The 17,408-nt window shown below is 27.9% G+C and overlaps 1 protein-coding gene across 4 annotated transcripts; it reads right to left on the minus strand.

Annotated features, from left to right (window-relative positions):
- Nucleotides 1–11,552: 11,552 nt before the first annotated feature.
- On the minus strand, nt 11,553–16,051 carry LOC107164708 (uncharacterized). Of its 4 annotated transcripts, none has more exons than XM_015512627.2 (6): nt 15,731–16,051; nt 15,482–15,588; nt 13,741–13,859; nt 13,519–13,674; nt 13,299–13,454; nt 11,553–13,227 (listed from the first exon to the last, which is right to left on the minus strand). In XM_015512627.2, exons 2-6 carry the CDS (start codon nt 15,514–15,516, stop codon nt 12,995–12,997), a joined length of 699 nt encoding a protein of 232 aa, XP_015368113.1. In that variant the 5' UTR covers nt 15,517–15,588; nt 15,731–16,051; the 3' UTR covers nt 11,553–12,994. The 4 variants fall into 4 exon arrangements, with proteins under 4 accessions (XP_015368113.1, XP_015368112.1, XP_015368115.1 ...); XM_015512626.2 differs by having other exon boundaries at nt 15,727–16,051; XM_015512629.2 differs by lacking the exon at nt 15,482–15,588 and having other exon boundaries at nt 15,731–16,049.
- Nucleotides 16,052–17,408: the final 1,357 nt, after the last annotated feature.

Raw genomic sequence — 17,408 nt, forward strand, 5'->3', positions numbered from 1 at the left:
TTGATAACACACGGGCGATTCGGTCGCCGCGATCGACCTGCGTTTATTCACGTTCATTCATAATTAATTGTGCCGTCAACCTAGTAATTTGTAGTATCTGCCGCACAAATTATAACTAAACAAAAATCTCTAAAAAATGTTTAACATTGAAGAGTTTATTGTTGAGGTGTCGAATTTAGAGGCAATGTGGAATATAGGTAAGTAATCATTTATACATCAAATTATTACACAATCACATAATATTATAATTATTATTAAATAAAACATTTACAGAAAGCAAACTATATCATGACAAAAATGCCAAGCATGTAAGTTGGACAAATGTGGCAAAAAAATTTTTCAAAGACTTTGAAGATTATGAAGAAACCTTTAATAGTTATAAACGTAAAATTTTTTATGATTTTTCAACTTCAAAATTACTTGCAAATTTTCGTGTTTTCGACAGATTTCGTACAAATTTGAACTAGATATAAACGCTTATAAAAAAAATTGTGACTAACGATTTTTAATTTTTTTAGCTACAATTAGAACAACTCATAAGGAACCTTGTATTAAATTTTCATGTTTTTTTGGTTGTCCAACATTTTTTTACCGACACTTCAAAAAAAAATCGAAAATTTCAGTGGTCTATAAATAACTCAAAAAAAGTCGAAAATTTTTTAAAATTAAACTGTATATAGTATATAGATATCACTAACATTAACATTTGGTGAAAATTTCAAGTATTTACAGTGATTAGTTTTTGAATTACAAGTTACAACCATATAAAAAAATCGATTTGGTCGAAAACTGGTTTTGCGTAAAAATTCCAGTTTTTTTGTCATTTCTTTTTTTTGTTTTTATCGATTTTTTTGAAAACTATTGGAAAATGTTTACTTTTGACCTGTATAATGCACCAAGGATAATCACTTTTACATCGGAAACCACCCCCAAAGTTTGAAATTGAAGCATTATTTCGACTAGTTATGCTGTACACAGACACAAAAACAAACATAAAAAAAAAATAAAAAAAATAGACATTCATCATAGTAAAATCAATACATTCATCACTCCGTTCAGAATCTGAAAAAAAGATAAATAAATTGATTATAATAGGTATTATATTTTTTTATAATTATAGGATATTTCAGCAAAAACTGAATTCCTGTTTATAGAAAAGAAAAATTTGATGTAATATGAATAATTATTTTTACTTTTTATAATTATTGCTCGGACTAGCGCGGTTTTTGATAACTGATATAGATAGCCGATACCAGAATATAATTAACCAATAAGCTCAAACTATGATCCTATATATATGTATATAGTCTTATTCTATATTTATAATACGAAACGTAATACTACAAAACTGACTGAAACATTGAAGAAAAATAGTTATGATTTTAGTCGAAAATAATGTGGAGGAAAATGGGAGCCAATCTTTTTTTTGTGGAGGAAAACAGTATCTCGTTTTTGGAGGAAAATTTACCACCCCTAAAAACAGGCTGTATTTATTTAGTTGTGTGGGAGGCGAAAACTCCACGGCTCATATTATTATTTGAATTATCAGCCCCCTCTCCTAAAATTTAATAGATTTCCAGTTTTCATCTATGCTTAATATGTGTGAAAATTGAGACGCGTGGAAATTGAAAATACACTCAATATAATAGTGCAGACTGGTGAACAGCCAACAGGGGTCGGGGAGGCAAGGGCGTCCGCAGGGGGGGTCAAGTAGGGGCATCTGCCCCTCCCTTGGCTTTTTTATGGGTTAATTATCATAATCACTATGTACTGTGTAGTATAAAATATCACAAAATAAATATTTTTTAAATTAAAAACATTTTTTGAAACGATGAGTAATCCGAGATTACCATCACTCGCACCCGACCTCCTAGACAGCACTATCTACTAGTAAACTTTGTAGGTAAGTAGTAATAAACTTGTATGCATTAGTAACTATTTCAACTATTTGGATCAATCTACTTTTATTTGTAACCTTAAAATCATTATCATCTTTGGTGTTCCCAAGCTACGATTTAAATATATTCAAAAGAATATAACTTCTTCCCTGAATATATAGGTATTTAACTGTTCGCTCTTGCGGGGAGGGGATAGTAATCAAATCAGACCTCTCTATGGAGTGCGTTTAAGTTTTTTGCAAAGCGTGTTTTAATCTAAAAATCATGCTTTTTGTTTTTGGTTAGCAGCGCTGCTGACATATTATGTGTGCATCTCAGAGTAATAATAATGTGTATGCAGCGCGTACGTGTGGTTAGCCGGTACTCGCTACCATAGACATATAATATTATGTCTATGTTGCATAGTACAAATAGTACAATCACACTATATAACTACCTAATACTAATCAACATTGACGATAACACAAGTCACAAATGCCATGGGCGGTGCAACATATTGCACATATTGCTTAAATATTTCCCTTAACTAATTATAACCTAAAACAAAATTTAATGCAATGCATTATTTTAATCAACTTAAAAATCAACTCCGATAACTCCCAGATACAGTAAGAGGCGTTTCAAACTGACTTAGCGACTTAGTTTATAGACATTTTATTGGTCGACTTGCACTGCAGGTCTGCAGCTTATTCCTATTAGATGCTTCAACTTATAATAAAATTGCTTGTTGAACTTTTTTATGTACCTATTTATAAATTTAAATACAAATAATTTTATATAGCGTAGGTACCGTATAACAGTATGGATATGTTCGTGATGTAATATACATATATATATATATCTTGAAATTGGTATAATTATAGTTTTGTTTGTAAAAATGTATTGTTTAAGTGTAGTTATATAAATTTATAGACTAAATTTAAATTATCAATAGATATTAAATTAATGAAACTAAACAAATTAATTATGCAGTTATAAATATAACTCGTTATACATATAATATATTTATTAAAATTTCAACACCAATACTTAGGTAACTTTAACTTTTAAATTTGTTAACATCTAGTGTTCATATTCAAAGAGTTTCCTAACCTCTAAACCGGTTTCACTGCATTTTGAACACTACCCGTTTTACACTACTTACCTAAAAAATTAATTCTAGTTTCCGCCGATATCAGTGTAGTACCCGTTTTTTGAATCAATAATGAATAACATAATATGATCAGCTGGAACCTTACAGACTAACACTTTGATCGTTCTCACTGTCGTCAACTCACACCCAAATATTTTATTTATTTGTTCATCATGTGAAAGATCAACTGCAGCTGTGATCGGAGTGTACGTCGGTTTTCTCTCTACAACTCGTGAAAAGCATTGAGTATTCATGTCATCTAATCGTTCAAATACAAAACCAAAGTGTAGGTGGATGTCGATGGATTTTATCAGTCGCAATTATTCGACGATAATCGGTTTTCGTTGGCAATGCTACCTATCTTAAATGAGATATTAATCTACGCAGTAGTTTTTTCAAATCAATAATGTACGATAACAATTCGAGAAGGTACGTAATTAATATATTATATTGAGCATTATTAACTATATTGCAAATAATTGTATTTTCTCCAATAAGATCGGATTTACGAGTGGAAATTTATGTATTTGTCTAATAGAATAACTTACTAGATAACTAGATCATGCGGAATTGGTATAGGTAATAGCCAATAGGTAGGTACGACAACTAATAATTATCTATAGGAAAAATATTTTATAATTGTACATTAATTATATAACAAAGTATTACCTCATTTCCGTACTTCCCACATACATAATATATACTATACGTTTTATACGCGCACATATTATACATAGTACATATATAATATAATTATTAGGTACCTATAAAGAATATAAAAATACAATTATACAAGATAATGTTTTTATACAAATGTTTTAATTATTTTTTATGTGTATAACATAAATTAAATATTACATTTTTTGGTTAGGCTGAAAACGGAAGTGCACGATGTTGGTCAAACATATCAAGAACTCCCTTCCGTCATCATTCATTTATAGGTTAATTTCTTTAGACTTCTACAGTCTAATGATATACGATATATCTATACAATATATCACAATGGTGACGACTGTATATTTTTATGGAAATATTGTACGACGTAATCAGGCCCGTCACTAGGGTACGAGGAAGTTGTGTACTGCTTAAGAGTTGCTAAATTATTTTTTAAGACATTGAAGTCGCAAAATAATATAAATATTTTATTTTATTTTATAATTAAAAATAATTTTCGCTTATTTAAGGGCAGAAAATATCTGACGGTTAGCCTAAATGTACTTAGCTATATAATAATATACTTCTTATGCAAATTTTCAATTTAAACTATGATAAATATTTTGTAAATGTATAGCCGTATAGTTGATACTTTTTAATCCCTACTTCCCTGAACAACTGTAAAATAAATATTGTGACAGATTCAAACATAGTGGGAAAACTGATCATTACAAGTTGATCCTCGTGCAGCTGGCAACTGTATATAGGTACTTATATTATATCTTATTTGTAATTATATTGTTAACAATATCCCCCAACTTATACTTATTTATTGTTTTATATTTATATTCCTGTAGGTACTGTAGGTATAGTGAAAAAGATGTTGACACGAGCCCCCCCCCAACTGTTTTTTACAGGATAAAGTTATTGAACTTATTTTTAGTCGAATTGCGCTTGATTTTTTTTTTTTAAAGGTAATGATTGAACAGTTTAAACGGTCACTTTGTACGGTTCATCGTTTGAAATTTATGACGTGAACTCTTTTTATGGTCGTTTTTAAGTGCTAATTTCAGATCGTGAATACTTTTTAGTACTATTATATACATAAAGTACCAGTAAATATATAAATATAAATAGTCAAGTCAAACTAGGATCGACTAAAATTTTCTTTAAATTTTAAAAGTGTTGTAAAATTTGCATTATATTAAAGACTATAGTACATATTTTATAATATGCTCGTAGAGATCATGGGAACTTTATTTGCCGTAGGTAGTCGTGTAATAAAATTAAAAATATTGGTGATGTGTAAGTACCAATTTCATTCATCTAAAAAAAACATTGTGTACAATAACTATATGTAGACATTGATAGGCATATAGGCAGTGCTCGAATGTATAAACTAATGTCTGAAATAATTTTGATTAAAATATGGATTTTTAATTACAGTGGCGGCGCCAGAATTTTAATACCAGGTGGGCCAGGCTGGGGCCCAAATTTTTTAGGGAGGGCCAAATTGTTGACTTATAAATGAATAAATATATATGACTTATAATAAAAATAATAGTGATGACAGGCAATTGTGCAGAGGGGGGAGGGTAGGGTCAACTTCTTATTTTTCAATTTTTTTACACTTCATCGTGTCAACTTCCTAAAACAATGATTTTTAAACATGTATTAATAGTATTTATTTCCTAACAAAATATATATTCATGTAAAAGTATATTCATCAAAAGTATGTAAAAAATAAAAATAGAATGCTTTACCTTTCTATTTTTTTCATCATACCTATAGTTGGTTAATAATCTAATCCCGTTGTTCATGGAATTTTCAACAAAATTATTAATAACATTGATTAATATTTACAAAAAACTAGTAAGTATAACTTATTATTTTCGTATTCAGCCGTTGGGAAAATTGGAAAATACACGTTATTTATGAGGTTTGAAAGCCATAGTGCATAGTTTTCAACCCATTCAAAATGTGGTTCACGCCATCTATTATGACTTGACATTTTCATATTTTGATTTATTCATGAGATATTTTTTAGTATTCTAGCATGATTAAATTTAATTTTTGGGGTGGGCCACAGGGGGTGCCCGAGACTTTTTAAGGTGGGTCCGAGCCCACCCCTGGCGCCGCCACTGTTTAATTAATGCCAATTATATAAAAATTTTACTATTTTTCATATCACAATTATTTTTGATATTATAGTTTAATAATTTATTATATCTTTTCTATACACGGCTTAATATCTACAGCCGTGCTTTTCTACAGTCCACAGAATATGGTTAGGTTAATGATGGTACTATCTAAAAAAATCGTGTTCTAAACATAGGGTAAGATCTTATTCTATGGTTTCGAACGAAATGTTATCAGTTTCAGTTATATTACTGTTTGTTATCATTTATCGGTGTTTTAAATTTTTCGATTTTGCGTTGTAATCGAATTTGATGTATTTCGACTTTTTGAGTAATTTTGTGTTCAATTAAATATTAAAATTATAATAAGACATTAAAAATATTATAATATGTTTTCTTTACAAATTACACATTCACACAGACCAGACTAAGATTATAATAATCAGTATTTTAAATTTTTCATATAATTCAATTATGTGTTGCTGAAAAGTGGTATGTATTCAAAATGTACGTAAGGTTGGTGGTGGGAAGGGGGGCGAAGCCCCCCCCCACGGGTCTGCTTTGATTAATTGTGCACTTGGAACGCAGTTTTTAAATCGTTGGATTGAGCTCCTCTACTTAATTTTTCCCAATTCGAGCACGATGACGAGCACTGTATATAGGTAATATAGGTATCATAGGCGCACATAGGGGGGTGCTTGGGGGTGCTTAGCACTCCCAGGTTTAAAATTAGCACCGCATAAACTATTTAAAATATTTATTACATAGTCATATCTTTTGAAATATTATTATATAAATCTGTTTATGTATATCAGGATATTTTGAAAATATCAACAGTTAGTTTATCAGCAGAAATGATGGTTTTAATGAATAGTCTACCAGCCAGCTTTATATATGAAGGCATGAAAAATAAATGTTATAAAAGTTCGTTTCCAAATGTCTGTAAGCTATTGGGAATAACAATTCCAATTTCTTCATCAACGTGTGAACGCTCCTTATCAGCTATGCGTAGATTGAAAAACTGGTTACGCACAATATGGGCCAAGAAAGATAGAAAGATTTACTAAGCTATCTACGCTTAGCATTGAGAGTGATCTTACCAATAAAATAGAAGGGGAAATTATATTGCAAACATTTACAATATCAAACAGAAAATTAAATCTTGTCTAACATTAATAATTAATGATTATATAATACATGTTATTATAACTTGTAATATAATTACAAAATATTTATTTTTATTTTTAATAAAATTTATAATTATTGCAATGCAATTATTATAGGATTAGGGTGGTGTAGTGGGGGGCTTCGCTCCCCACGGGTCTGTGTACTATAAATTATTTCAGCACCCCCTAAATTCACACCCTATGTGCGCCTATGATAGGTATACATCTGTGGTACATCGCGTTTATTTAATATTACCAATATTGGTATTATAAAAGTAGGTACCCTCACCAGTTCGTGGATGCACAGCTCAATAGGTATATATATTTACTGTTTTGGTTTAGTAATATTTAAACTTTTTATGAGTATTGTCTAGTGAAATATCCTAAGACATTATATTTAATTTTAATGATTTTAACAGTAAATAAATAGTTGTCCGTTTAGGATGTATGTATAATAAAATAATATCTTTTAAAACGTTCGACGTGTTTACACAAAAACAGCAAAGCGTGTAGGTACTATAATATGTCTATATATAGGATATAGATTAGGTTATATATATTTATCATACTTATATAGGTTATAAAAATAAATCATTATAGTCAGTAGATACCAACTGTCGAATTCATAAATGCCGTATTAATTTTCACTTTTACTGACATAGTGACATCAGAGTACCTATATAGTATAGTAATAATAAAGATATTCTGATTATTGCTTAAATTTAGCTCATATATATACCTACTAGTATATTATGATCTAATGATTATTGTAGACTATACGGTCTTAAGAAAAACCGAACAATAACTATTTTTCGAACACATTTATTTAGTATTTTGAAAGTGTAGTACCAACTACCAAGGGTGCATACTAGGGTAAGGGGACATTCCCCATCTAAAAAACAAAAATTATGTATAATAGTGTATACAAAGGTAAACAATATGCATTTATTATTACTCTTTTTCAAGTACCCTGAAAAAACCTCTATAATTAGAAGAAAATGCATTATGTAATCCGGTACCCTCGATAATTCGAAATGTCTGTCGGTGGGACCACTCTAAAATTCAAATTTTTATTCCACAAACCTCTCTAATTCGAATCAAAATCTTGCTATTAGTAAATTACACAACGCTATATGGACCAGATTTTAAACATATAGTATTAGTATAGTACCTATACTTATATAATATACTTTAAATTGTTACACCAACAACTTGCTCTGTGTATATAGAGGTCATTCAGTACATTGCACAGAGTAATATTAACTTTAAAAAGGCGGGTAAGTCGTGGATGTCGCTCTGCTGTACAGTAGATTACAAGCGGGTTACTGTAATGGATGGAATTAAATTTGAATCCAATGATAATTGATATTACCTATACCTATCATTGCATGTATACGAAAAACGATTCTGAGCGAAGACGGTTTATCTGTCTAGAATATATTATAGGTTATTAAAAATTTTCAAATCTTAGATTTAAAAAGAAAATTTTTTATGAATTTCTAGTTTAAAATAATTTGCGAATTTTCGTGATTTTCGTGATTTTTACACGTGTTGTAAAATTCAAACTTTGAATGCTTGTAAAAAAAAATTGTGTTAATATATTCCTTTTATTTTTCACCTGCTATTTTAAAAATATGTTAGGAGCCTTATATAAAATTTCAAATTCTAAAATATAAAAGGAAATTTTTTTATGAATTTCTAACATAAAATAATTTACGAATTTTCGTGATTTTTATATAATATGTTGTCAAAATTTGAACTTTAAATGCTTATATGACTATATTATGTATTCCTTTTATTTTGCAACTGCTATTGTAAAAATATGATGGGAGCTATGTATTAAATTTTCCAATCTTAGATATAAAAGGAATATTTTTTATGAATTTCTAGCATAAAATAATTTATGAATTTTCGTGATTTTTACGTATGTTGTCAAAATTCAAACTTTGAATACTTGAAAAAAAAAAAATTGTGACTATGAATTTATTTTATTTTTCAACTGCTATTTATTGTTAAAATGTGTTAGAAGCCTTGTACTAAATTTTAAAGTTTTTCTACCGAACAAATAAATTTTTATCGATATTTATAGAAAAAAAAACTAAAAAAGTGGAACAATTAAAATGTCAGTAAACAGCTCAAAACAAATCTAAATATTTTGAAAATGTTATCAAATATAGAAAATTTCTATATAAACATTCAGAGAAAATTTCAAGTATCTGCGGTCATTTGTTTTAGAGTTACACCAAAATAAGGAAATCGCTAAAAGTGAAAATCTAATGTTGTAAAAATTTAAATTTCAAATGCTCATAAAAATTTAATTTGAATTTCCGGTTTTTATTTAAAATTCAAATTTTTATTTGTGATAAAGATTGAAAAACTTGTAAGGAATCTTGTATTAAATTTTCAAATCTTAGATTTATAAAGAAAATTTTTTATGAATTTCTAGCTTAAAATAATTTGTGAATTTCCGTGATTTTTACATAATATGTTGTCAAAATTCAAATTTTGAATGCTTAAAAAAAAATTATGACTAAAACTATGTATTCCTTTTATTTTGCAACTGCTATTGTAAAAATATTTTAGGAGCCTTGTATTAAATTTTCAAGCTTTTCTGCCTAACAAATAAATTTTTATCGATACTAATTTAAAAAAAACTAATAATGATCGAAATTTTCAAATGCCTATGAATAGTTCAACTTTAAGTCAAAATTTTTTGAAAATTGCATGGTGGATAGAATATACTTATATAAACATTCGGTGAAAATTTCATGTATATATAGTCATTCGTTTTAAAGTTACATTAAAAACCAAAATCGATTTTGTCGAAAAATGAGTGTGCGTAAAATTTCCCGTTTTTCCCTTAATTTTTAGTTTGTTTTTCTCGGTTATTTAGAAAAGCATTAAGAATTTTTTACTTATGACCCCCCAAAGTACCAACTAGATTCACTTTCTGATCGAACGAGGTACTGAAGTTAAAAATCGAAGCATTTTTACTGCCCCAAAACGTGATGACAGACACAAAAAAAAAATAAATAAAAACACACATAATCATGGTAAAATCAATACATTCATCATCGCTCCGTTCAGAATCTAAAAAAAAAAACACATCATGGTAAGATCAATACAATCATCGCTCTGCTCAGAATCTAAAATAAATAATGATTTGTAATATTAAATCATTTGGGCTGTAAAATGAATACGTCAACGTGTTAGATGGACTTATATGTTAGTCAGATAATAATAAATTATTACATATTACGATAATACGATTAGAGGATTACTCGGGGTTACCCATTAGGATTTAACGTCTAGCATTTTGATTTGCAAATCTCTATCCCTTAAGACTATTTTATAGTGAATGAGAGGTGAACTGTGAACATTAATTTGTCCCTGGTTGAGAAAAACTTTGGGACGACTCTTAAGTATCATGTTAGTAGTGATAGAAAAAAAAAATAGTATAATGTGAAGGACTTACCGGAGCAATTAGATTGTTGTTAAATATTAATTGTTACGCCATCAGAATTTTTTTGTTTTGAGTACACGAAACCCTGCGTACCTAATATAAAATAGTAGTTCAAGGTGCTCCATGAGATTTTCATTATTTTTAACAATCAAGGTAGTACAAAATTATTTCCTCGTAATTTATTCTATAATAGTGAATTCATTTCCAAGTACCTACATGTAATTATTTACAACTATGCATGCAGATTTTATTATTTTATTAAAACAACTAGGTAACGATACTTACCTTCAGATAAAACTTACAAAATATTTCCAAATTTTAATCTGGTCTAAAAAATTGTATTTCAAACCATGACCAGCTCTTCGATGAAGTTATAATAGTTATAGAATATTGGTTATTGTCGTTATTGAAAGTTCAAACTTTGGTAAGAAGTAAAAATATAAGCTGAAATAAAAATTTATAAGCGAAAAAATGGGTGCAGCTATTCTGTTATTTCATGGAAATATTATTTCATTATTATAGCTCAAAATCTAAAATAATTTTTCAGTTTATCTTTTGTGCGCCAGGAAGATGTATACTCTAGTAGAAAGAGTTTTCTCACTTATGAGTTATGATTTTATGAGTAACATGTCATCAGATGATTGAAAATACAGTGCAGGGCTTAATGATCTGTAAAATGAATTTTGGTTTAACTTGTAACAAATTTTATGAAAATAATATAAACGATACAACTCAATTGAAGAAAATGGATTCACGAAAAAAGTATAATATACATACTAATAACTATAATATAGGAGTGGCGTAATTATGGGTGATAAGAGGTTCCTTTCCCCCTGACATTTTATAGGAGACTAAAGGTATCATCTTGAAAATGTATTTCATTTTTAATTAGTTATTGATATTTTAATAGTTACACTTCAATATTTATTCCTTAAACTCTTAATTTTATAAGAAAATTAAATCCTAAAACACACTATTTTAACATAATTTTTAAATAGATGTATACATTTGATAATGTTTTAAGTATAATTGTCACAATAACCAAATTAAAAATAAATGCATTTAAAAATATACATGTATGTATTTAATAAATAATAAGTATATGTATTAAAGTTTGTTTTATTTTCAGAAATATTCTATTCATATTATTTTTCTTTTTGATATTAAATCTACTTACAAAATAATAAAACTTAAATGTTTTGTAACAAAAGGCAGTTTTGCTTCATACAGTTCATGAATATAAAATTATTAATAATAATTAATACTTAAACATTAATTGTCTGCCATATACTTCTTACAATCAGTTAAAGCTCGAAAAGAATTATTATAAACATTAACAATAAATGTTATACAAAGATAAAAATGGCAAAAAGTTAAGTTAATAGAACTATAGTAAGATCAATATTGTATAATGTTAATTATTCTAATTATTTTGAATATACAAAGATAAATAAATTCAATAATTTCTGAAAATTACAAATTACATCACAATATTATACTAATAAAACAAATTAAATCTTTGATAAACACATCACTAAAAGTAGTTTTAAAAAAAATATATTAAGCAACCTTTAATATTGTAAATAATTAAATCATTATTCAAAATTAAAGTTAAAAACATTTATAGAAATTTCTCATTTATTCTTTGTCACAGTTATAGTAATTTATTTTTAGTATTATCTAAATTATTAGCTGTTATATTGCTTGAAAATAACTATATATTAAAATTTATATAAGGTACTCTAAAAAAATAAAATATAAATTTAATTGGCGTTGTAGAAAAAATATCTTATTACATTATTTCTGATAAGCAACAATGATAAAAGAGCACTTAATTTAGAATTAATGTGCAGTGATTTGGTATTAAGTTATATGATACTCATTTCATAAAATGTCAATGCATCTAGTTTATTGGATAAATAAAATAAACTAAATAATATCAACCAAGTTCAAATCTTAAAAAATTAGATTGCATAAGAAAAATGAAAATGAATGGTGTTCATCCCTCACAGTGATGAATCCTGTAACTGTAGCACAGGATGTCCTTAAAACTAAATATTTTTAATAATGCAAGTATTTAGCTACATTAAATACAGGCTTTATTAAAAGGAAAAAAAAAATATATAATATTATAAAATCTTAAGATAACAATACTTATTTTATTTTTAACAGTTATTCAATACAGATGTGAGAGATTCAAATATTAAAACTAAATAAAGTGTACACTTAATAATGATTTAACTAATATAATTGTAAAAATACTCGTTTAAAATGGACGGAGTCGGTTTCATACAACAGTCAAAATTGTGTTTACTCACATTTTATCACAATAAGATTTATAATTTATATAATTTAAAACAGTATAGATAATAGTGTTAATTTAAACAAAAATGAGATTATTAGTTTCATAAAATAACTGCTATCAGATTTAGGAAATAATATAATTTTTTAATACTGATTGGACTAAAAGTTACTATAAAAAACATATACTAATGGTCTAAATTGGAAATATTTTAAATTAAAAATGAACAATAAATTTCATTTTATCCTTTGGATTCCATGTCAAACTTAGTTTGTGATTCTTTCAAATATTTTCTTTTCTTCACTTGTATATTTGTTTCTACCAAATAAAATGCTCCAGATCCAAGTAAAGCAAAGAAACTTGCAATAGCCACACCAAATGCCCAACCAAAGAAGTTATTGTCGTGGCCAGGCATCCAACCTGGACGGTTGGCAAACAAGGCAAATATTAGCACTGATATTGCAGCACATACACCTAAAATAAAAATATGTTTGTATAGTAACAAAGTATAAATATTTATAGCAATTTATAAAGATTGAATTTACCAGATACAATTAGAGTTACTCCCAATGCAAAAGTTATTTGTATAAAACGTTTTTCATCAGGTGTACAACAAAGAAGAAACATTGATGAACCAACAGCCGAAGCTAACGTTCCTAGGAATGTAATTGTGTAAAAGAACTGAGTTGCCACTATGTAAACTAAAAAAAACATACATTGAAGAATTTAGGATGTTGAGAAACTGTACAATATTAATTTAATTACATGGTAACAAAAATCCTTTGATTTCATCATATCCCTTAGTGAAAGGATCAAAAATCCAATGGCATCCAACAAAAAACCTTCGTTCCGCCGGGTCATTAGGATCAGGTAGTGAACGAAAACAATGAGTCCATAATCCAAAACTTTCTAATTTTGCACCTAAATTAAAGTTTAAAAATATAAAAATGAAACGTTATAAAAATAAAAAGGTTAAAAATTAAATACCTGTAATTCTCCCATCACTGACTAACCAGCTGGTCGAAAAAAATGAAATGAACACAAACACTAAAGCCAAAACGTACAAGCCAAGGGCTACGTTACCAGCCAAACTACGCTTTTTCATTCTACAAAAACAAATATTTTTCTATGTCAATACAGTATAAAAAAATTAATTAATAGCCTACAATAGATATTTAATGTCAATATTTTTAATTAAAAAATATTAAATTAGGTAGGTATTAAGTTTAATATACTTAATATTTATAATTATAAGTTTTAAGTTTGAAGAGAGGTAATAACATTATATAATATCAAACATAATATATTTATAGTAACTATAAATATTTGAGAGCTTTGTTAATGAGATTAGAAATTCTATCTAACATTTGAATTTGTTTTTAATTTTATTCAATTGTAATTTTATTAGTATTAATAAAACACCATAATAAATTAAATCAATCAGTTTAATTGTTAAATCACTTATAATTAATTTTAAGTTATTAGTTATTCTTATTACCAACTAAAAGAAGTATTAACCTATAATTTTATAGTTAGAAATTATTATTGTCAGATATAATTACTGTATAATTATTTAAATTCATTTTTAAATTCATAGTGCATAATTTACAAGGTACAATACAATCAAATTCTTTAAATTAATTTTTTAAGTTAAATTGTACGACAAATAAAAACATACATTCTATACCATGTAGGTATAGATAGAATATTAATATATTATACAGGTAATATTACCATCCAAATAACTTTTTTTCTATGAAAGGTTCAAAATTATAGTTATACTTCTAATTACAAGTATAATAATGAGTACTAAATGCAAATTGTAAAACTAAAGAAGTAGGTACCTCCTAATAGTTGTATTATTGAATGCTTAGTTGATTCATTATTTATTTATGAGCTACCAATAATAAATTAGATAAGAAATGGTAATAATGAACCGTAATGAACTGTAAGGGGACTAAAAATATAGTTTGTTTATCATTTTACTTATATATTATTAAGTTGGATGATTTTATAAAAAAAATATTGAGTTGATTATTTAGCATAATTTATTACAAATATCAATCTACCTTACATCAATTATGTAATAAGTAAAATCACACTAACAGAAATAAAAAATATGATAAGTAATAGGTAATACATATAATATGTCAAAAGTATAATATTATGTTTTTATAATAAATACATGCAATAAGCTATTCTTATTTCATATAAGTAACTGTTTGCCATTTATATCTGAAAAGAACTAAGTTCTAATAATTATAGACAGTACACATGAGTACCGAATTAAACTAGCTACTTTTGTAGAAAAATAATACAATTAGAGCTACAATTACATTTTGAGTTACCAAAAAATACGGAAAAAAAGATATACATGTAAACAGCAAGTGGGTAATGTGATAAGTTAATGGAAGTTCTTGACTTCTATAGGGTAATAAATGAAATAATCTACATAGAATTACAAAATGATTCATTCAGATAATTATTTTTCATTTACGTTTTACTAATGATTCAATTATTACTAAGTCATAAACAAAAGAAACATCAATATGAATTGCACTATAAGTGTACTTAGGATACATAATAGCATTTGTCATAGGTGCAGTAGTAAACGAGGACATATGCATAAAATTATATTGAAGACAGTAGCAATAACAATAAACATGATGGTACATTGGTACATGAAAATAGAGTTGGTAATAATTTAACGATTATGCCATAAGTGTACCTCAGGTCATTGTCGGAAACGGTTGACCCTGGCATCGTGCTGGTAAGCGTTGTATGATTGGAGTTAATCAAAAACTGTTAATGGCATGCCACACTCACAACACAAACCTAAATTAGTGCGAAAAGCAATGTTAAACATTTTTTTTTTAGCATTTTAAAGTCAATCTTAAAATACACAAACATTAAATGCAGAACAAAGGTAACAATATTAATTGCGATTAAATAAAAGTTAAGTTCGATATGTACCTACGTGAGTAATCGAGATAGCGTTTGGGATACGAAAATGAAAAACCTCTCTTCGCGGAGAATTAATAGGCGTAGTGACGTTCTCACATCACTCGGACAGACAAACTAGGAGCGCGCGGACAACCACGACTATCTACGAGAATATTAATGACACAAACACAGTTAACACAAATCACGAGCTGAATATTAGGAGGAAAATTGGCAAAAAAAATAGCGGAAAAATAAGACGAGACGGAAATACAGCAGTAGCAGACCAACGCGACGGCACGTTGGCTCTTCGGTATTTGGCGTTCTCACTGTTTTCTGTGGTTTTGTTTGTTATGTTATATTATCTTGAAAACGACGGGATCACGTCTTTGTGGAGAGGGGACGACACGCCCTAGGTCGCGCGTGGCGGGCGCACCGATTCAAACGACGGCGGTTTCGGTTTCGGTTTCAGCAGTTTTTTGCGTTTTACCAGCTCGCTCTCCGCCACTACCACCTCTGCGACCACGGCCTACTGGTATATATATTTTTTATACTTGAAATCGAAATGTATACACACATGTATATGTAGGTCTGAATCCAGAATATATTCACATTATGCTAATCGAGTGACCACGACGATGGTCATCGCATAATACTTATTATATTGCGGCGACGACGACAACGTATAGCAACTATTATACGAATCTACGAACCGTATATTTTGATGCGACTGCTACATAATTCCTGCCTCCGCGACTTTAATTAATATTACTATTGTACACCTATGATCTATACATATACAATATAATATGTCGGACTGTTCATACTTAGGTAGGTATTTATGAATGCGATATCTAAAAACGTCTTCAAGAAAGAAAAATCGTTGATTGTAATATTTTACTATTTTAGTGTTTATTACATATTATATAGTATATTACATGTATACTACATATGACAAATGTATTTACATACACAAAAAGATTTAAACTATTTCCCTAGAAAATGTCCGGTCATAAAGGTACACCTAAATTTATTTAAAATCTAAAATAGATACATCATAAACTTACGTCTTAGCTGAATATATAGTATTATAATGTACAATATTATACTGTTATGACTTTATGAGTGTTATGGACAATATTTCTGTTCTAGGCGACTAATCATAGTTCTGGTAGTCGGGTAATAGTAGGTTGAGTATACAACTATCCAAGCCTCAAGAGTCTACCTATTTTGGCTAAATGTATACAATAAGCGAATAAGCCCTTATAATTATATAGGATACATGACTATTGTACGTACCTGTACTTATATAATGTAAGTGCATTTTAATACAAATTTATATTTTGGCCAAAAACAAAATAAAAAATTAAGACTAGTAATTAATACTCTAATCACCCATTTATATTAATATAATGTATAATATCGTGCATGGACTAAATCATTAGTTACGAAAATTTACAATAGTTAATAACATGTCATTAGTATGATTTAATGTAATCTGCTTCCACGATACAACACGAGAGGCCTATCACCGGGTTCTTCCCAATGGGCCACGGTCATCATTATCGTCATCGTGAAAATTAATAATTATTTATATTATATAATAAAATTATCTGAATTTTATCTATTCGAAGTATTAAACTTTTATAGTTTATGTTAATGCATTTTGTATTTTTGTATTTAATATAATACGTCGTCGATGGACAACTGTAGTA

The sequence above is a fragment of the Diuraphis noxia genome, unplaced genomic scaffold (assembly GCF_037042655.1).
Source record: "Diuraphis noxia isolate RWA-SAM2 unplaced genomic scaffold, SU_Dnox_SAM2 contig0002, whole genome shotgun sequence".
NCBI classification, from domain to species: Eukaryota; Metazoa; Arthropoda; class Insecta; order Hemiptera; family Aphididae; genus Diuraphis; species Diuraphis noxia.

Coding starts and splice junctions, on each gene's coding strand:
- LOC107164708 (XM_015512627.2), bottom strand. CDS start 15,516: ATGCCAGGGTCAACCGTTTCCGACAATGACCTGAG. Junction 13,675..13,740: donor CAGTGATGGGAGAATTACAG/GTATTTAATTTT, acceptor ACTTTAATTTAG/GTGCAAAATTAGAAAGTTTT. Junction 13,228..13,298: donor AGTAACTCTAATTGTATCTG/GTAAATTCAATC, acceptor TTTTTATTTTAG/GTGTATGTGCTGCAATATCA.